General features: G+C 32.6%; 1 protein-coding gene across 5 annotated transcripts; it reads right to left on the bottom strand.

The window, feature by feature from the left end:
- Positions 1-6,014: 6,014 nt before the first annotated feature.
- LOC107903796 (uncharacterized) lies at positions 6,015-20,357 on the bottom strand. 5 transcript variants are annotated; one of them, XM_016829964.2, is made up of 14 exons: positions 20,159-20,357; positions 18,852-19,989; positions 18,033-18,762; positions 17,221-17,716; positions 15,870-16,027; positions 12,379-15,795; positions 12,052-12,264; positions 11,332-11,535; positions 10,993-11,196; positions 9,897-10,055; positions 8,396-8,746; positions 7,412-7,847; positions 6,729-6,819; positions 6,015-6,486 (listed from the first exon to the last, which is right to left on the bottom strand). In XM_016829964.2, the coding sequence occupies exons 1-14, from the start codon at positions 20,190-20,192 to the stop codon at positions 6,282-6,284; spliced, it is 7,836 nt and encodes a 2,611-aa protein (XP_016685453.1). In that variant the 5' UTR covers positions 20,193-20,357; the 3' UTR covers positions 6,015-6,281. The 5 variants fall into 5 exon arrangements, with proteins under 5 accessions (XP_016685453.1, XP_016685454.1, XP_040948069.1 ...); XM_016829965.2 differs by having other exon boundaries at positions 6,729-6,813; positions 18,852-19,995; positions 20,159-20,327; XM_041092135.1 differs by having other exon boundaries at positions 8,516-8,746; positions 18,852-19,995; positions 20,159-20,327.
- Between the last annotated feature and the right edge of the window lie 3,040 nt (positions 20,358-23,397).

The raw sequence follows: 23,397 nt of genomic DNA, 5'->3' as shown, positions 1-23,397 counted from the left end.
TCTTATTACGTTTGGTGGAGGTCCTTTTGCAAACATGTGGTTATGCCATCAGCCATAAAGTCAAGAATGAGGCTCTAATACCAATTTGATGTAGGATTAATGATGAAGTCCCAAAAAGACAAGAAGGATGCTAATAGAAAAGAAAGAGAAGAGAATTTGAGGTTTTCAACAAATACAGTATCCCTAGCATTTCATTCCATTCCATACTTCTTTCTATATCCCAGTCTTAATTTTAGGAAAACATAACATGAAAATAACAAATAACTAAATATAACTTGGGTCAAGCCTAACCTACTAACAAGCCTGTTAAAAATAACTTAAATTTCAGTTTATAAAATAAATTAGGTGAAAGTATCAAGGAACTTCTATAGGTGGTTTGTGTTTCACTCCCTCTATTGAAAAAAAGAGAGTAAATAAGTTATTATACATTTTTGAAACCTACGAAATAGTCCTTTTGGTAAATTTTATCAGTTAAATGATGATGCTGAAAATTATTTTTTAAAACTATAAAAATGGTTACAAAATTATGCCTTTCGTTCAATTTTGGTGACCCAACTATTAATTTTTTTGATTTAATCACTAAGCTTTTTGAAATTAAATATTGTTGTCACTTTGAGTTAACGTGAGCTTTTTTTATTGGTCTAGTAACAAAATTAGCCCTCTAATGTTTACACATTCTATAATTTTGATCTTAAATATAAAAAATTCAACAAATTTAGCCTTCAATGTTTACAAAAATTTTCATTTTAGTTCTAATTCTAAAAGTTCATTAAATTTGACCCTCAAAATTTAGAAAATCTATCAATTTAGTCCTAACTCTAAAAATTTTAAAAATATGTTTTAAAAAATAATTCATTTTTAGCCCTTTAAAACCCATTGGTAAATCCATGTGAGATATTAAAATAAGAAAAACAGTACCCTCTTTCAACTCACTTGCAAAAAAAACTCTCAAAAATTGAGATAAAACACAAGAATTTAAGATCCAAAAGAAAATAAAGGCATTAAAAACATTATATGTTCAGGATTATTCAAGATAAGTTCCAAATAATTAGTTTGGTCCAGTGTGAAGCCTAAATTATAATAAAAGAAATTGTTGCAAGTGATTTAAAAGAGGATACTATTTTTCTTATTTTAATATCTCATATGGGTTAGCTGATGGGTTATAAAGGGGTAAAAATAATTTTTTTAAATATATATTTTTTAATTTTTAGAGTTAGGACTAAATTGAAAGATTTTGTAAATATTGAGGGTCAGATTCATTGGATTTTTTAGAATTAGAACTAAAATGACAAATTTTGTAAACAATTATGGTTAAATTTGTTGAATATTTTATATTTAGGATCAAATTGATAGAATATATAAATATTACAAGGCTAATTCTATTACTAGACTAATAAAAAAATATCACATAAGCTTAGAGTGACTAAAATATTTAATTTGAAAAGTTTAATGACTAAATCGAAATAAGTAGTTGGGTCACGAAAATATAATGAAAGGTATAATTGGGTGACGATTTTTATAGTTTACCTATAAAAAATTAATTTTCAGAATGGATTTAACGTTTCACATCGTTATTTAACAGATAAAATTTAACAGAGGGGGTTAATGTGTACGTTTCGAAATATATAAGGACTAATTTACTTATTTTTCAGTAAAGAGGTCGAAATGTAGTACGTCCTAAGTTCAGGAGCTTCCTTGGTACAACTCATACAATAATAGAATGTAACATAATAAACTTCATGCATCAAATTCTTTAGGAAGTATCCAGATTTAAAAGTTTAAATGGCACGTTATTGTTCAAGAGAATCTTCTCATTGTTTTCTGCAGTACATACCACTGAATTTCAAAGAGAATTTGGAAGGGGCAACAACAAAACTGATTCAAGTTCTAGAAATTCAGTACCCATTTAAAGAAAACAATGGAAAAGAAAAGGTTTGGGAGGTTTTCTTTTAAATAAACAACACTAATTCAAGTAAATATTGAAAACCCAAAAAAATTGAAAATATATCAAGACCTTCAATGACGGATAAGAATTAAAGGCCTTGCTTTTCGATGATGGAGTGTAGCATTCCAAACCTGACCTAGAAATCATGACCGGATATTGAGGAATTACGTTAACTTGTTTAAAAGCCTTTGCTTCAATCAAACTAAAAACGTGTTTCAGAAATATAAAATTTGGCAAAAACTTTCACAAATGTCTAGAAAAACTTAATTTTGAAAACACTTAATCCCAAAATTTGAGTTCAAAATCGTGTTTGAAAATAAGTATTTTGACAAATCATTTCTAGTTTTAAGGAAAATATTCGTTGAAGCCGTTTGTTTATTTACAGAAAAACTCTTTAGGGATTACCTAATTTGCAACGAAAAACTTTCAGAGTTTTAATTTTGAAAATTGAATTTTAAAATTAACTTGTGAGGTTTTGCAGTATCACGTATGCAAATGTCAATATCGATGAATTAAACAGAAACTAAAACAAAGCCCAAAAACAAATTACAGTCCCCAAAAGACCAAAATAAATAATTACAAAAATCACCATTTTTTTAATTTAACTGATCCGATTCTAATTTACCAATTACCTGAAACGTCAAAAATAAAACAAAGGGAGTGAGCTATAAAACTTAGTGTATAACTAAGCCCAAACAGAGATCATACATAACACAATATACAAATTAGAGTTTCACAGAGAATTTCATGGCGCACTAGCAAATACAACTGAGAATGCATGATTATGCCAATGCGGAATTTTCAGAAAACTAGAATGCAGATTTTTTTCAGAAACTTCCTACCCAACTCCGCTACACACCAAAATAGAGTTCCTCAGAACTCGTCCAACCAAATCACACCAACGTGTAATTGTGGACATTGCCACCAGAGTTGCAGTTAAAACTGCCAGATTAGAATATATGTGGTTGAGCTACTATATTGCAGCCAAGCTGCCAGAATAGAAATGTGGATAAACCGTCGGATGAGGCGGATCATTAAACTGCCAGAACTTCCTTCTTATAAAACCATCACAACCCCATGCATGTGATATGACACACAGAACATAATCAGAACAATGGCATGCTTAACATGCAAACAAATATGGCGATTTCAAAAAATTATCTTGTATTAAGAGATCAAATTAACAGAAACAAAATCGTGTCATAATATCACAAAACATGAGTGTCAAAATATAACGTATTCCATTATCACACAACCGATCAAACAATCAAAAAATACAAGTCAAAGCACTTACCTTAGTTTCAGAATTGGTAAGCATATTAGTACTTCTCAATCATCATTTAATCACGATTCAAAACCTATATTAATCATAACAGATTAACATTTAAATATAAATAATTAATGCACAGTTTTTATTTGTTAAAAACCCACGTTACTTACAGTATCATACTTAACATATATCTTATTAACAAGCGTACATAATTTATATTTTATGCTAATAGAATATCAGAATTTGCAATTTATGACCTAATTTGTATCATGCGGACCCTATAGGAAGCCCACATCTGACTCATACATCGAATACAGCTTTAGGGAAAATTTTTAGTTTTTTAGCTCACACACCCGTGTGGCCAACATGGCCCAATTGGCCTCACACGGTCTGGCATACAGTTGTGTGGTGCCGACAGTCCCAATTTTTGGCTTTTCCCGTTCGCTGTTTTCTCGAGTTTTTGTTACATACCTAGTCATTTTTCGATGCTGATTTAACAAACGCAATTCCAGCACCCTAAAACGTCATCCAAAACAAATGAATGAACAATGATATACCAAATTCAAACACTAAATTAGACCTTAACACCAAACATAACAGTCCTTTCAAAGCATTCGATTGCTTACCATGCTTGTAGCAATATTTCCTAAAGCCCACTATACGCTAAATAAGTAAATGCTAAAACAATCCTCGCTTACAAGAGGCCGTTAACGATCAAAACAGAACTAAAGACGCACTAGAACCATCCATCTTACATAAAACTAGAAAACTAAATAACATACTATGGGAAAAATAAAAAGAAAAGAACGTGAATGACACTTACACAATGATGAACCCGCTAACTCTCGTCCAAAATGCATTAGCAGAAAAATAGAGTCTCCATAATAATAATTGGAAACAAAATAGAGAAGAGAGAGAATTTTTGCAGAGATCAAAATAGAGAAAAGAATAAGGGTAAGTTGACACATTACCACTGAACCAATAAACTCATTCTTGTCATCAATTGAGCAAAAATAATACTTAAGCTATAAGCTCAAAGATAGGAGTTTTGACAAAAATGAACAAAATTTATGGAACAGGATTTGAACTCAAAACCTCACACACACAAACACAACATTTAACCACTAAACTAAATTAATTTCTTTTAACATAATTTTGCAATCCAATTTCTTCTAACCCGGTTTTCGGGATGTGACATGGAGAATAAAAGAAAAAAAAACAATAACTAAATATTGTATGTTTTAAGCTTGATCCAGAGCAAATTTTGGGGGAAAGTTTGGGTGAGTTAGAAGGAAGGGGATTAGAAGAGAAAAGGGAAGAAAACAGGGAATAAATAAAAAGAGTTAGAAGTATAAAAAAGGAATTTTATAAATTTTATAGAATTAATTTCAGATTGGGATTAATGTAAATGTAATTTTGAAGATTAAATTTATTACTATATTAATTTTCGAATTATGATGTCATCTTTCTGTCATAAATATCTAAAAATAATAAATATTTTGAGGGTAAAATAAAGCTTTGGTAAGAAAATAAATTTAATAAAAAAATATGGGATTAAAGATGAGTAAGCATTCTCTTAATTAGCCTTTTATATATTCCTATAAATTCATACAAATACAAGATTTAATTTGTCATTAGTTAGGGAAAAAAAAGTGATTACTTTTTATTAATTCACTAGATTTATACCCCGCTAGGTTGGGATACAAATAATTAATTAACAAGTATAATTTTTATTATATTAAATAAATGCTTTATTATATTTTGTATTTTATGTAAGTGATTTAAAATTAAACTTGAATAATCTATATTATTTACAAAATTCTTGATTGATTTAGTGTTATTGGGCACCAACTCGGTATATTATGAGATTTGAACCCATGTCAATTACATTAGAAAAATATTAAATTTACCACTTAACTAAGGGTTTTTTTTAATTTAATTATACATTTTAATTTTGTGATGCACATTATATTTTAATCAGTTTCAAACCATACATTTAATTATTTATCGTCTATTAATATTCTATATTTGTGGTTTCACATTTCTAATAATGAATTAAACAAATATAAATTAAATTGAGATTGAAATAACACAATGAAATTAAAACATGATACAATTTTCAATTTATAGACCAATCCATTTTATTAAAAATTTAATTTTAAAATTAAAATAATCAAATAGTAAAATATTTTTCTATTTTCTTTCTCTAAAATGAATTGGAATAGTAAATTAAACGCAACATTAAATAATTAAGTGATAAAGAAATATTTAATCCCTTAACTTGATAATTTTCAACTTGATCCTCAAAATTTTTTGGTTAACATTAGCCTCAAAATTTGACATTTTTTTACTGTGTTAATACCTGAAAAAATAATATATATATATACATAAATTATTAAAAATAAATAAATTAAAACAATTAAATGAGATGTGACAATTTAAATGGAATCTAAATTCAAGGATCAAAATAGAAAAAAAAAACTAAGGCTAATGGAGATAAAGAAGTTCAAAGACCAAGTTAATCGTTTTAAATATATTATTTCACATTTAAATAAAAGTAATTTTATTATCATTAGCCTCAAAATTTGACATTTTTTTACTGTGTTAATACCTGAAAAAATAATATATATATATATATACATAAATTATTAAAAACATATAAATTAAAACAATTAAATGAGATGTGACAATTTAAGTGAAATCTAAATTCAAGTATCAAAATAGAAAAAAAAAACTAAGGCTAATGGAGATAAAGAAGTTCAAAGACCAAGTTAATCATTTTAAATATATTATTTCACATTTAAATAAAAGTAATTTTTATTATCATTTAAATATTTTAAATACATGAAAAAATACAACATAACAAAAATACATTTGTTTTCCCTTTCTGTCCTCTTCTTTTTCTCTCATTTTCTTTCTTTTCTCCTTTCCTTCTCCCATGGCATCACCACCCAAACGATTAAAAGAAAATAAAAATACAAAGGCTTTAACGTGTCAACATTAGAAGTCATAACTTCCACAGTACCCCGTCGTATGTTTTTCTATAAAATGTTATAGATAGATATATCATTCAGTCTCCAAAATGCTTCTTTCCCATTTAAATGCACCAGAGTTGTCTACATCTTGCAGTGATAAAGCCTGAAAATCTGAAGACTTCTTCCGAAGCACATTTGAGATAATCAATAATAGCGATTGGCAGGCGTGAAGCTCATCAATCCTCTCCAAATCATTAAGTTGTGATGACTGATCCTCCCATGGATGCTCAAATGACCTAACAACACCACAGGGCATTTTAGTTTCTCATAAATGAACTTCATCAGGGATACATGGCATAAATAATAAAACTAAACAAAACTTCATTCAAACCCCACTCCCTCCTATGTTGTAAATTATTTGTAGGCAATATGCAATTTAATAATCTGATTCTAAACTCAAATGCAGTTATCAAGTATACCATCACATAGAATTTATCATAAAGGAGAAGAAAAAGATGATGGTGGGGGCTATATTTACCATCTCCAAGCAGGATTAAGTTCAGGAGGACAGCGTATCTTCGAACATAGGGTCACCATTGAAGTCCTACAGTCATGCATGAAGTCTGATCCTGACTCAATAGAAACCACACAAAGGTTAAAAATGAATCAAAAGATAATTAAACAAAAGCATTTTTGCATACAGAAAACTGTTTCTCCAATTGACGTACTCCCCAGCGAAATTTTTAATAAACATATTGCTTCAAATAGTATACCTTTACCCCCGGGAAAGAAAATTAGACAGTTAAGAAACAGTATAGCAGCTCTGTAAAGTTCAATACTACAAGGAAACAAGTCAGACACTGCACAGAGTATATGTTTCCAAGTAAACAAGAGCAGCACTTTAGACTAATTCAGAAACCATACTGTCAAAAAGGAATGACTAGTACATGCTTTTTCAATTTATATAAACATTTTTTCCCCTCAACAGAGTATATGTTTCCAAGTAAAAAAGAGCAGCACCTTAGACTAATTCAGAAACCATACTGTCAAAAATGTTCAACATCCAACCACCCATCACAAAGTTCACAAATAACTAGCACTGATTAGAAGAGTGACCTGTTTGGTTGGCACAAACTGATGAATCGATTCTTTTCATAAGCCTACTCCAAATCTCTATTCCCACCTCAACCAATATAGATAAGACTATCAATTTTAGCATACCTGAGAACTTGGAATGATCACAAAGTAGGAGACAAAGTGCAGAGACAACTGATGGAAGAGCACTACAATTTATGCCAAGAGACTGCTGAAGATAAAAGATTTGGGCTGCTAACATCTCCTCCAAGTCAAAGCTACTTTTGTTGCCTTCTTTATCCCCCTCTGCGACATATTCCAACAAAGACTGAAGAGTTTTCAAGTTAGATCGGTCTGACAACTTGGCAGTCGAATTGTTAGAATTCAAAGAAAGCTTCCAATGAATTATAGAAGCAGTAAGCCAGCGTAAAAACTTTGATGTGAAGGACTCCTTGTGTGATGCCTCCTTTGAGACTATTGGGACATGGAGACCAGATTCTTGGCACTGAAATAATTTTCTAGAATAGGACTTCAAGGCAGTAGAAGCAGCCCACATAAGAAAACTTGAGATGTTCTCTCGATTCTGCAAAATACATCCAAATATAATCTATATTGTTTAGTGCAGGGAACAAAGGCTATTTCAGCATAATAGTGGACATACAACAGAAATAACATAAGATTAGATTGAAAGAACTCTCTTTTTCTTTCTTTCTTCAGAGCAGGGTATCAATTTAACAAGCTAAAAAAACCACGTTAATCCAACTCAAAAATGTTGAGGTATTAGACAGACTGCTACATATTTATCTAACATATATGAGGAACCTAAAACGAGGCAGAAGGTACAAACAGATAAGCAGCAATGTCACAAAACAATGCATCCACTAATCTATTATTCTTGGAGTCACTTGGGAATTATTTAACAAAACTATTAATAAAATTATTTTTCCTGTCTTCCACTACAAAAAATATATATAAAGGAAATTTAATCAGCATAGTTGATGATTTATGCTACATGACTTGATAAAACCAGTTATAAAGTTCTCTGTCAGGATACTATAAACATATAGATAAATTTACGTGCACCCTCATCCAAAATTGAACACACACAGAGAAAGAGAGAAAGGAAAGAACCATGCAGAAAATGTCAAAAGGAGGTCCGCTCAAAAGTATAGCCTCGAGTGCACACTTGGCATTTGCACTAGATCCTCCAATGTCATCCTCACTAACAGCAAGATAGATTAGAAATAAAACCTCATGCGATAGGGTAAAATGAGGCTGGTACATTTGCCTGTTCTGGGACATCTTTAAAGTTGCTATGATAATCTGTAAAGTTGGATTGATGAAAGCAGCACATTCATTTATCAACTTCATGCCACCAACTAGAAGTTTATATAGATGAGATGTAAGTTCCATCAGCTGTTCAAGGGCACAGCTTTGCAACCATTTGGCCATATCGTTCGATGAAATGACCACACTGACAATCTAGAAAGAAAAAAAAAGGTTAGTCAATAAAGCATTTAAGTTGACGTTTTACATATACAGAGAGCACATGTAGCATTAAAGGGTCATATAACTATGAACAGCATCTAAGTAATTGGACTATCTTTAAGTTGTGGTAAGACTTTAGACAGTAAAATTCAAGCAGCATTCATACTATGTCCTACCATAACAATGGAAAATTGTTATAATCTTAATAAGTATTTTCTAATATTGAGAGACTAAGGTAGTTCACAATATTAATGGCAATGATGGCAACACAAACTCAATTTAAATCATGAGGACAACCTTGTAGATTTGCTAAGCCAGAAATTAGTTTTATATGGAGTCTGAAATAGAGAAACTAAATTCAACTTCAAATACGTGGATTGCACATTCATTTATTTGGATACTATTCCAAAGTAAAAAAAACCCCATGAAAAAATGCAAGTCTTTAAAGAAATGTAAGGTCCCCTTTAGGAGGACTGACAACTGCAATTAAAACTTCTTTTACAACCTTACAAATACATTTAGACCATAAACACTGACACAGCTACTATATCTGATCTGTGTCGCTCACTTGGGATAACGATTAGGTACGTTATACAAGGGCATAATCACATAGTGGAGAAGGGAATTTAAATGACCACAATCACCTAGAAGAAAATATAAATTGTGTATCCAATAAATTATTAAATACTAGCATCAGTAAAAGAAGTAAAAGTTCTTTTTTTAATAGCATGGAGTCAAAAATTAAATTAAAATAATCACTCTAACAATTCAAGTAGATAATTTTATTTCGATTATAGGTCAGTAAAAGAGTTTGGCGTATTACTTGTTGAAAGTCTTTCCCTTCAAAATTTGGCAATCCATTTTTTTTATTTTTCCAAGCAAAGGACATTTTATTTCTCATATTTGAAATTCTTGCTACAAATGAAATCTCTCTGAATCCTAAAAGTCCCAAACCAAACCCAAACCCAAAACAAACTCAACTCAACTCTAACCTAACCTGACAACCAAGAAAGAGCCATTACAAACTAGGAAGTAGAATTGGAAATAAACAAAAAAAAAAAAGAAAAGAAAGAAAGAAGAAGATAAATACATCAGCAAATAGGACACTGTTAAGAAATTGTAGAATGAAATAGAAGGTAACTACCTCTATAACCACAGCCAGCTCAGTTAAGAAAAGTTTCTTTTCATCTCCAAGTAGCACCCTGCTATAAGTTGATAGAATAGATGACAACCATGGAAACAAACTGCAGTGTTCGACCAGATAATGAGCCATTTCATGCAACTGGACAGACCTTTTCAGAACCTGCAAAGCAAACAAAATGGAATGCCTTGCATTATAAGGCAGCTCATCACCAACAGTATAGATCTGGGTCGTATCCGCATTTTTCAAGCATAGAATTTATTCCATTAACATTGGCCGTTTCAAAAATTATATATTTCCCTTTGTACAATGTTTCAAAAAATTGTGGAGTTAGTGCGTACAATGTTTCAAAAAATTGTGGAGTTAGCACTAACTCCACCTTGGACTCTCAATACCATGTCAACAATTTTGACTTGCAAGTGATTCTATTGGTGAACCTAAGGACCTCCACCCTAATCATTTAGTTATCTGACTAATGTAAATACTTACATCTTCATTTGAGTAATACTTTAGCTCATTTTCACCTCACTTCTTCCGTTTCCAGTGCCTTCAAAGCCCTAACACTTGAATACTCATTTTCCAATTAAATATTTATCCCATATTCAGGATATTCAAACCACTACTATACCAATACAAAACCTAATTCTTCCTCATCTGTCACCACTCACCACACTGAGTTCTTCAAGGACTGCCCAACAATGTATTCATTTCCTTAGATATACCTAATGCACTGCCTTAAAGAACCCTAAACACAATTATCAAACTTACAAAACACACTTCATTACCATAACTGTCTATCAACTTGGTACAGAATGATTGATTTTACTCAATTTATTATAGTGTAAAACTTTAATACACTCCACTCATAGTGTGTATTATTTAATATTTTTCTTAATCATCAAGCTCTTTCAAAGAGGATATATACATAGGTTATGGAGTCACAATAAAATAAGATTATAGTATGTACCAGTGATAAGAAGATAATAAATAGGTTCTGGAGTCAAATAAAATAAGATTATACTATGTATTAGTGATACGAAGATAGTGAGTGAACTAAATTTGCACAAAACACACATGAAGCTGCACACCCAAATATTACCTGAAGAATCAATTTCTTTGACTCAACATCTGAAAGAGGGGAAACATAAAAGCTCATCAGAGTCTCTGGAATAGAGCTCCTGATATATAACCAAGCATCATCCTCTAAATTAAGCCCAGCAAAGGCTAGCCGAAGTATCCAGAGCCGCTTTGCCTTGTAGTTAACAGCACTGCTATGGAAAAAATCATGGAACAGGGGTATTTGCTGCAAACACAAATGAACCATACAAAGAGTTGGCTAGCCTATATAGAAAATTGGAAAAGAGAGTAATTTAAAGAAGCATATTTTACAAAATGATATTCGCATTTTATAGAACTTATTTAGGTGATGAACAAGTACCTTTATATTCACCCTAGAAGAGTCCATCAACAGCTTATTTAAGGTTGAATAATGCTCATGCAAAGTGTCCAACAAAATCAATGAGGCCTCTGCGGCAAAAAGGGCTATAACAGAAGGGATTCTTTGCCATGGCTCTTCTATTCCATTTTGCATGTACGTCAACAACAGGTGAAGTCGAATAACATCTTTTTTCTTCTGACACCCCTGATATGATTAATTAGAACTTTAGATAAACAGTACTTTACCAAACATTCCATGCAATTTAGCACACAGATGCAAAATATTTAATCAGTAAAACATAATATCATATTGATACTATCTAGGCCAATTAACAGCTTAAGTTCTAGTCTACATTCAATTACCAATGTTTAGTGAATCCACTTCCAGAAAGAATTAGTTAATAGGGGGAAATCTCATAATGTCCAATCTTCATGCATTGGGGAAGCATCATCAAACAGGCAAATTTTGGGCCTCGAAGGAACTTATAGTACAAACTACCCAGGAGCAGTTTAATTATTAGAAGATAGGTTTATCAGTTGAACTTGTGTTTGTTATTTTTCGAAGTAATTCTGGTTCTTTTTGTTGTTGATAAGCAAGATATTTGAATTATGTGAACTTCATTAGACCAACCATACAACCAGAAAATAAAGATATAAGAATAAAATTTGCTTTCTGCAACAGTAATTGATACTGATACCAAGACATTTAAAAATTCAGTACCTCCAGTGAAATCTTGAATCTTGCAAGAACTTCATATGCCAATTTTCTCATCCCAACATCAAGAGAAGACATACCAACAAATGCAACAGCAAGCAAGCCTAAACCAGTGAACTCCACTGGTTCAATATAGCCAGCTGACAAGCTATGAATTGAAAAGTGCATGATAAAAACAGGATCATACCGCAGAATTTTTCCTGTACCAGGAGAACATAGCTGCAAACATTGAAATAATAAAAATTGTATTATAGAATAACCATACCATACAACACAAATGGTAGAGCTACAGAACAAAATTCAGAAAATGGAACCCAATAACTAAAGATGTACCTCAATCATGTCCATAAGATTATCAGTTTGAAACTTGTTCGAGGATAAATGCTCTTCAGTGGCAGTTCTATCATAAGGGAAATGCAACACTGTTGCAGCAGATACGTTTGGGTCAACTGGAAGATTCTCCCTATACTTAATCTTTCGACCTTCTTGAATTGCTTCAGTATCAGTCATGGTATCAGTAGAAGCACCATGCTCCAGCAGGTATTCTTTTTTTACTTTTGTAGCAGCACTGCCCCAAAGGTAATCCATTTCTGTAATATATTCAGATCCAGATGAATGAAATGACTCAATCACATTCATCAGACTGTATATCTCCAAGTCAATGTCACCAAGTGTAGCACTATAAGAAGACAACAGCAACAAATGCAATTCTTTAAGGTTTATGCCATTATCATTTCCAGAATCAAAACCAGACTGGAGAAGTATTCTCAGTATCTTAAGAATTTCTAACTGCTTCATACACATTTCAGCTGTCTCCTGGTCATCCTTGCCATCCATCATATCTGAAGGGATAGGAGGGGTAACAAGCAACCTCAGAATACTGGACAAAGGCCTAAAAAATGTACCAGTCTCCGAGAGAGATGATTTAGAGATAGAGTGAATCATAGGGCCAAACTGAGAGTGACCAAGCAACATTTGAAGGCATAGAACACGTGAAAATTTTCCCTCTGACAGCAATAAGAGGATGCTTCTTAGAATTCTCAGTGTTTTGGAATCTTCAAATCTGTGGAGGAGAGTGGATCTCATTAATTGTTCTACAAAAGGAATAGATTGCAACTGAACTAGATAGCTATGCATTTTGCTGGTCAGTTGAAGAATACTTCTCAAGATGAAAACTTCGAAACATCTGTACAAGCATAGGCAATCCCCACCACTTGCTATTATTGATGTTGGATACTCATGAACTAAAGGTAATTTCTTAACCATCCATTGCCATGCACCCACTAAAGCATTTAGAAAATGCTTTCTTGATGAGTCCACTTTATTAGACCCTGATATTAATGAGGCTTCCTTGAAGCCTTCATCTGCTTCTTCAGGCATGAACAGAAGTTTATCATCTTCTGGAAACAACAGCATCCTGCAGAACGATATTTTGGCTATAACTTTATTAATATGATTCAATGACTTGTTAACTGAATTAAAATCCATTTCAGTAGCATCACACTCAATCAGTTCTTCAGGTGTAACAGAACATGCAAAAATGGAATTGAAGAGCTCCAATCGCTTTTTCAGTTTCAAGGAATCTCCACTTAAGAGAAAGTGATATCTCAACATGTGAATTGATTTCCTGAGAACACTTCCATCAACCAGATTAAATAGTTCTTCAGCAGAAGATGGCAAGGTCTTGCTGTAATCCTCCTCAAATATATCACTGGACACAAAGCTCTTCCAATGCATGAAACCGTTCAACAGAATCCTCGAATAAAAAGATGGTATACTTTTAAAATGCTGATAAAAATGCTTCTCAAATTTCACAAAAGCAGCATTTACCAATGACAAAGCAGCAGGAAGAAGCACCATATAATCCTGATCTGAGAGGGCATAGATAGAGACTTCTTCCATCAAAATACCATTGGAAAGAAAATTTTTGTTTAAGATGCTTAAAAATAATTGCCCAAAGATTGATAGATGCAGGGGACTCATCTCAATAACAAGATGCAACAGTTTAGCTTTTACAGTGCTGGTCCTACAAATACAATGAGAAACCATTTCTACAGGAGTGCTGATTATAGCCCTTGACATTGCTATGCTTGATGGATGAAGTTCACCATGGTGCATGGTTTTTTGCCTATACACAGCACTAACAGCTCTTAGTAAGCACGAATCAGCAAAATCTAATTTGAAATTACAGGCAATTTTACAAGCTTTAACATAAATATCCTCCAAAAGGTTTACATCAAAAGTCTTCTCTTCCACTTCCCATAAGAAATCATATGGTACTCTCTTTATTAGAGGCTGCTGCAAATAAGCGGACAGAACTTCAAAAGCACCAACAGCAATTGAAAAACTAACAGACAGAGCCACCTTTACATGAAATTTTTCAACTGTCAGTTCATTCACATCAATTCTGCTAAACATCCAATGCCCCAAATCAAGAAGCTCAAAAGGGGATAAAGATTCAATCAAAGCATGTACAGCACAAAATGATGATAGAAGTGGCTGAAAATTTCCGCTAGCAATGCACAAATCAAACCTGTCCCTGATGTCTAGAAAGAGCCTTTGTACCAGGGAACTGAAAGCCCTTCGAAATGTCCTTTTTGCTCCATCATCAATGACAGAATAATGTCTTCTGGAAACAGTTAAGTAGTAGTCCAATGTTGCAGTCAACAGATCGAGGACTTGACGATCTAATTTAGGAAGTCTTTGCCTAGATAAACTCAGAAAATTATCCAAAGAATTCCCTAAGAGTCCTGTTGCCATTTGACTCTCCTCCTTATTCCAGCTCAATGGGCAAGTCAGAGATGACATCACTTCAGGATGACATAAGATGGTTTCTGCCACTTCTCTTATTGTTTCTACTGACAAATGAACCTCACTATCCGTTGAACATTCAAACTCAGGCTTTAAAGCCAACAGTTGCAAAAACATGTTCTTAACAAGAATCAAACATGTATCAGAAAGTTGTTCCAGTTCAGTTAGTTGTTTGTTTCTATAAAAAGAACATGCATGATAAAGCCAAAATAATACAAGGCGCAGACAGGAAATGAGATAATCACTAGTCCATTCTGACCTTTTAGCCAATAGCAAGTCCAGTATTTTGGAGTGCTCAGATATATAAAGGGCATGAATGCTTATAAGTGAAGAAAATAAAATGTGAAATGGAACCTGCTTCAAAAGCAAACCAAATGCTGTGGCAGCTGATTCTATCGTATCAAAATCAATGTTAGAGGGCATTCCTTCAGCATCATCATTGCCTTTTTGATGGATCATCATCAAAGCCAATTCCAGACCAGGAAAAAACACTTCAGGCCATAAATTAGAAATGCCAACGAGAAAATTTTGCTCACTAAATATTACTGATGACAATAGAGGGACAGCTACTCCAAGCTTCAGAGAAATAGTCATTACCAAAGGGAAATTCATTAATAGATCCTCCAGTGTTGCACATAGCATTGCAGAATAAAAGGCTTTAACTATTCCAGTTACTTCACCACCATGCTCATTTGTAATAATTTTTTTCACTTCGCCAAGTGTATTTGCAAAAGAACTATCATTAGCGATCGCAGTTTTGTCAACTGAAAGGAAGTACTGAGGTTGTTGATGCAATGCATTTTGAGAAAAATATAATAAGCTCTTCAATGGCCTCCACTCACATAAGAAATCCCCAGAATCGTAAACCATGGAATGCTGATCACCAAGTCCCTTGGATAAAACTGATTGAATTAAATCAGACAATAATCCCGCATCTACCTATCAAATTTCAGAGGTCTTAATAAATAAAAGTTAGAAGTATTCAAGCATTAATTAAAGCGTAAAATCTGTACCTGTATCTGCAAGACATACTTCAATGTATTGCATACATACAAGGATATCATGGACTTCTCAGATAATGAAAAGGTTCCAGATGAGGAATTGAGCAATCTTAGACACTTATCGAGGGCACATATAGTGAGAGGGCTAAAGTTAGGTGATATAACTGCACCTGCACAACATAAGTAGTGGGTTCAGTAAATAATACTACCGCTTATAATGAACTTTGAGGAAAAGAAATATCTTGAACCACAATCAAAATCTTTTACCAACTTATTCCAGATTAAAAAACAGATTTATTTTCAAACTTATTAGCAAAGTTGCCATAATTTCAAATTTTATCAGTGGCACAAAATCTGACAGTCTCAAAACATCTAATATGTCAAACCCTTAAATAATTCTTCACTATCTGTTAAGTATATGATATTTTAACTATCAATATTTCTGCTTGCAGAATCCAAAGAGCGGATGCTCTTACAATAAATGTAACAGCTTTTTCAACCTCAAATAAGCTGTTACTGCCCAAAATAAAGAAGACAAAATGCAGCAATGCTAATCTAGCCATTCAAGCTAATCCATGCTTCAAAGTAGTTTTCAATAAACTGAACAGGAAGAACGACTACTTTGCATGAGCTAAATATTAAAAATAACAAGAACAAGGAGAGCAATAACAAAACTAAGCAAAGAATGAATCCAGAATTCATTATCTATTCTGTTTGTAATGCCATAAAGTTGCCAAACTGTTTAACTTGGCATAAGTAATTGTAAAAGGAAAAAACAATAAGCTCATGGTGTCTCTCACAAATATTTGAAATAGCTAAAACATGGACCAATTTTGTTCACATAAAATTCCTTAAATATTGGAACAGACAGGCAAACATAAAGTCCCAATTTCATTTCATCAATCAATACTTCAACAAGCAATCTCAATGTCAAACAGCTTAAAGCAATATAGACATTGAAATTTAATGAGCTATCAGTAGAAGCATAAAATATACAACACTCCCCTTATCTCTTTTTGTTTGTTTCCACTTTGTCTTTCATGGAGATTGTCAGGAAACAGAAATACTTAAATTTAGTGCATATTGTATTAGAGTTATAAAAACTTCTATAACATTCATTTACAATGCCATTCAATACAAAAAGGTGAAAAACATAAAAATAAAAGTTGCGAAAAACAAATTAGGAATAAAGAGTCTCGAGTGTTCAAAAATGGAAAGGAATACAATTCTGGGACATCCCAACAAGGAAAGCTAGACAAGAAAATCAATTAATTGCTATTAGTACCTACAAATTTGATTTACAAAACTATGCACATAACCGTAACAATATAAGGTCAACAAAAGCAAATAAAATACTAGTTACCTTTAAAGCCTTTTAAGCAGGATATATGTTGCCTAACAATATCCCAATGCTTGAACAGATTATTCCCAATGGTAGAAATTGCATCACCCAAGAATGAGATAACAACTCCAGACAGACTCTGAAGCACTTCTACTGCTTGCATCTCAATAGGTGATTTAGTTCTAAGATAACCTGGCAAAAATAAGAACCATGCATCAATCTCACACAGGTTTCTGTCAAAGGCACCAGTACTCAACATAGCAGCTCTTGCCAGAATATATGCTTGATTCTTTATCTCACTATTTGGTGAGAGTATTAGCAAGTTAATGAACGTCTGCAGATGCCTGTACATCAGTAACGGGATACTATTAGATTTTCCATTCCCTGGAGACCATCCTATGTATTCAATTAGCAAAGAAAGAAGAGAACACTGCAGATTTATGGGTAATGCTGATGGATTGCTCAGAAGATTCATGAAGAAATCAAATGATCCCTCTAATATGGTTGGTACAGCCCGCTGCATTAAAAAAAACACTTTCAGAATTTATGGTATGGATCAATCACTTAGAATTCAGAATTTAAAAAAAACCTTAATCTTCCATTTTTCCTCAACACTAATGTTATAATATTATCGCATGGAGCTAATCCATGGCACTCATTTAGTGCCTAGATTAGAAATTTCATCATGCAAAAGAATCCTTCTAAGCAAAATTAAACATACATTAGAATATATGCTCCACCAGTTGAACAAGTGTATCATGTTAATAGATCTCGCAAACAAGGTTCTATGAATAGAAACATAGAAGATACATATTCTAAAACCGGAAACTTACGAGATATATCTTGAGAGTGTCAACGAGCTTAGAGTAGAAGTACATCTCCACATCTTTTAATTCCATAAAAGGGCTGGAGTTGAGGCATAAACCCCAAATTTCTGAAATGACATTCAAAAATTCCTTTTCTGTGTCCAACTCATCTGTCATATGATCATCTGCAACCATGTCATGATCTTCAGGCATGGAAATGTCAGGAACTGAATTTATTCCACCTACAATAATGTCTGAATCCTCCTTTGGAACACCACCTTTCAATTTCTTTGAACTGCTATTTGCTGGAAATTTTTCTAAACCAGGCTTCCTCTTCAAAGAAGACTTGGGAGTTCTACCATGACTACCCAGAGAAGAAAGTAGTGTCAACAAGACCTGTGTATCAGGGAGCAAAGTTCGGACCTCATTCTGAACAGCTTGCTTCAGCGATACCCAACTTTCCTTCAACTGATTTCTCACACAAGAAAAGTGGTTCAAAGAACTGATGAAGGAATCCAACAACTTCAGCGCCTCCAAAAGGAGCCTTAAGGCTCCATGCTTCACAAAAAAATCAGAGTGAAGCAAACCCTTGGTGACTACAGATCTGCTGAGTGGACGAGGACATATGCAATTAACAATGTCCTGCACGTCTGCACTATCAAACAAAGGTGGATCAGATTTTGCATCAAGAAAACCAAATGGATTTCCCATGGCCACTGATGAGATCAAGCTTGCCGCCAGAGAAATAGTAGAAAACCTGCAAGTGCTTCGGTTATCATGTATACATGCAGTAATATTAACAAAGATGAAAGGCAGGATATTATGAAAGTGTTGAGGAAAACTGACCAAGTAGGTGATGCATGATCTTCAACACTATATGGGAACTCATTCATATAAGCTGCAGCCAAGGATGGTCTCCCCTTAAGAGTAAAAAGAAGTAAGTCCTTATGGTAGCTGACCTCTGTTGCTTTTAGCTTTTTCATGACACCTAATAGTCTCGTTGGATTACCCTTTAATGGGTTAGGTTTTCTGTCTAAATCAGGCATCAACCCATTACTAGGATCAGTGCAAACCATGAGAAGAACACTGTAGGCCAGTTCTGCAGCAACCCCACCATTCTCCCTTCCAGAAATGTTCACCAGTTGCTCCAAAGTAACACTGCCAAAGAGCACGCTCCTAAGACCAGGGGGCACTAATGACTCTTTTATGAGTACCCTATCACGCAATGTAGCCAAAATATACATAATAGTTTCATCATCATCATTCCCAAGGCATCTCAATACACCAGAATACATATCCCTTTGTTGCAAGACCCACCTCAATAACCCTGGCTTCCCCATCTCCAAAAATGACATAGCAAACCCAACAAATGACCTTCTAGTCGAATGCTTTTTCTTATCAATCTGCTTTCTTCTTTTATACTCAGAAAGCTTGGGAAAACCCAGGAGTTTGAAGTCAAATTTCTTTGCAACCTCAGAAGCCAACCAGGAACCACGCCTGACAACTGAACCCATCAACAAAAGTGCAGCATTTTGACGTTTCCCATCTTTACTATTCAATTCCTTATAAACATCCTCCAACTTTTCATCAACAATCAATCTAGCAAACTTATCAAGCACCCTACTCACACCCAATTTATCATTATATCTTCTCCCATCAGGATGACACAAAATAGCCGAAATCAATGAGAAAACATAGGACATTCCAGGTTTTCCCTGTCGGAGCTTCCAAGCTTCTAGAAGCTCCGACAAGGAAGGAGAAGTTTGGACATAGTGACGAAGCAATTCAGCTCCGGCATCACTTTTGAGCAACTTAACAAATTCTTTGGTAGCATCTGAAAACAATTTGATTTCAATAGATTTAATCTTATGCAACAATTCATTCAGTTTAGCTTGAAGGGTCAACTCAAGAACAGCTGTTTTAGTAACCCCTTCCTCTTGCACTCCCTCAAACTCACTTTCAGTATCATTATCACCTCCCATTACTGCAACTAAAGAATACCGAAATAAATAAACAATGGAAATTATTCTAAATAAAATGTCATTATTAGAAAAAAAAAAGTCCAGTTTTTACATATATTAATTAGTCAATTTAACAAAAATCCAAAGTCCAAACAGCGAAGAAATCTCAAAAAGAAAAAAAAAATGATATACCTTGCTTGCTAGAGGCAGAAATTGCTTCCTCCATTAAAGGGCAAAGTCAAAAGAAAAAAAAAAGAACTTCTAGAAATAAACGGTCATTAGGGTTTAACAGAGGAAGGGTTTTAGGTTTTGGTTTTTTTTTTTTTTTTGAAAGCAGGCTTCAGGTTTTCATTTTTTCGATAATAAGGGGGGTTATTTTTTTATTGTTATTATTTGTTGGGTTGGGGATGCGTGTACATTTTATGGGCTAAAGTAAATTATTATGTTTCAAAGGTTTACGGTTTATACTTTAATTTTAAGACTTTATATTTTTTATTAAAAATTTTAATCTTTTAATTTAATTTTTCTGTTAAAATTAGTGATACGACTGTTATAAAAAAAAGTAAAGTAATTTTTTTATCATCAACATTAATAGTTTTTGTCAATGTAATCTTTACCCTTTAAAAACAAATTTTAAATTAATTTTTGTTTCATATTTTACATAAAAAATATTAACAAAAATTCAAAAAAATAAAAGGGTAAAGATTAGCCAGTTTGCCTTTAAAAACAAAAATATTAACAAATTTTAAATAAAAATTTAAAAAATAAAAATATTTTTAAAAATATAAAAAATAAAATTTTAATGTTATCTAAATTGGACCAAATTAGCCAGTTGAACAAATTGGACCAGGAACCGAATAAAGTATCGATCTAGCTAGAGGTAAAAAATTAGTTGACTCGCGAACTAGTACGGAATGGTTGAACCGGGCTAAAAAATTCGGTTGAATCAGTAGTTGAGCCGATTTTCTAACTAGTCTGACCAATTAATTCCCAGAATGACTAGTCCAATTGGGTCAAAGCGAATAAAATATTAAAACATAAAAATATATTAAAAATTATAAAAGTCAGTTCAACTATTAATTCAATTAATTTTTTAGGCTGATTCAATCAATTTGTATTAGTTCGGGGATCAATCAATTTTTTACCTCTCACTGGACCAAAACCCCAACTGGTTCATGGTCCAACCAATTCGACTACTTGATCTGGTTTAAAAAACATTAAATTTTGGAAATAATTATAATTTTAAATTTTTTTATTTTTTAAAAGATTTTTTATTCTTTTTCCTAATTTTTTATTTTTTTTAAATTCATATTTTTATGTTTGTTGTTTAAATATGAAAATAATAAGTTTTTAATTTTTTTTAAATTTATGCATTTTTAAAGGTATGGATTAAATTGATAAAATTGTAAAGTTGAGAACTAAAAAGTTATTTTACCTTCCTATAATAGTCACATTATTAACTTTAACAGTAAAATTAGACAGAGAGATCGAAATTTTTAAATAAAAAAAAAGTACAATGTTTCAAAATGTAAACCTATTAGTACAAATATATTACAAGTATAAAGACTTATCCTAAAACTAAAATTGAATTATCAAAAGTATAACTCTCAAGTCAGTAAAGAAAAAAAAAACAGAAAGGAAAAGAAATTACATTCTTTTGTTTGGATATCTAAAATGAGTAAGGGAAGAGAAAGGAAAAGATTAATCACCACCTTCATTTGGTAAAATCAAGTGATATATTATTTTATATTTTTCAGTTATTGTAACAAATACAAACGATAAGGATCTATTCTGAATTAAAAATTAAGTGTGTCTCCATCAAAGTTTACCCATTACGAGACTAATCTTAAAATTTTACCAAGTTTCCTTATCATCTAGGGCTCTAATCAGACTAATCAATTTTTAGGTCTAAATTGTAACTTAAACAAATTAGAATATCAATATAAAAAAGACAAAAAATAAACCCCAAAAACCCACACGATCGTATCCCACAGACTGTGTGTCATTAAATGACCGTGTTTGTGTCGCGAGAAACTTTTAGCCAAATCACACACACCTATGTGTGATAGCTCTAGTTTCCACACGCCCTTGGCACTTACCCACATGCTCGTGTGGACAGGCACACGCCCGTGTGAAAACCACTGCACCTATTTTTCTGAAAAACTCATTTTAAAACCCGATTTTGCATATTTTAATGGCCAATTAAACCCGATTTAACTACGACTAATTAATATATATACATACACTTCAATTGAATTTATTGAAATCAATTAAGCCTCAATTATATAGAATTAGGCAATCAATTTCATGCACATCAAACACCGAATAAATCATACAAGTGGCGTACCTTAGTCGCTAGTAAACCACTCCATGGAAGCTTTAATTAAACAATCGTTAGTATAAATTTCATGCTTCACACACCATGTTATCAATCACTGTGTTATCAAGCAACAATACACTGTAAATCATTCAATAATTAAACTCAAACATGCTTCAAAATTATTATAAAATCATACAAATTAAATGTCCAAAGTCCAATTACAACCAAAATCAAACTAATTTACAGGAGTTCCACAATGCCCGATTACAGTCTCTAAAATGTGTAATAAAGTCTTTACCAAGCCTAAATCTCTTGGAACTCTCTTGCTCGGCTCTTTAGCTCCTCAAGCCCGACGATTATCTATACGAATTGTGAGGGCACAAGCTTTAAAAAACTCAGTGGATGTTAATAGAAACAACTAGTAAATTAACATCCAATTCATGCTTAATTCATAACCATGTCAATTGTTAGCCAAAATAATTAAACATGTCAATTTAATTTCCATAAGCATTTTCAATACCAAAAATCAATTATTCATGGCTTTCAATCATCAATTGATATAGTAACAATCACACATAAATATATTAGCATACACATTTCATGGCTTAATCGGGTGATCATACATCGGATAAATGGATCTCCGAACTCCCACAAATATCAAATACAGTCCACCGAGTTGAGCGAGACAAAGCACACGCTCCCTTATAGCGCCTCAAATAATCCATTGAGTGGAGACTCATGCTCAATACTCCCTTATCTACTCCAAACAAATCAGTCCACCTAGAGCCATATGCCCACAATGTCACAAACAAAGGTGAGTACCCACAAATCCTATGACATGCCAACTATATCCAATGGATCCACCATGCATGGTGCCAATATATTCATTCAACATAGCATATAAATCAGTTATTTTTGTGCTTAATTTAATGTGAGAAGATGTTTATGTATAACTTGTAACATAGCCATTTAGCATCCAATTAAATCAAGCAATTCATTTACCAATTTCCCATTTTCAATTATCAATTGTAACTCCAACATATCATGATTAAAATTTCAGCATACATGGTTTAAATCATCCCTAAATTTAATTTAATTAAATAGCACAAAC

This window comes from Gossypium hirsutum, chromosome D05 (genome assembly GCF_007990345.1).
Source record: "Gossypium hirsutum isolate 1008001.06 chromosome D05, Gossypium_hirsutum_v2.1, whole genome shotgun sequence".
In the NCBI taxonomy this organism is placed as follows: domain Eukaryota; kingdom Viridiplantae; phylum Streptophyta; class Magnoliopsida; order Malvales; family Malvaceae; genus Gossypium; species Gossypium hirsutum.
Note: the sequence above shows the minus strand (reverse complement) of the source record. Positions and strands in the feature narration are given on the sequence as shown.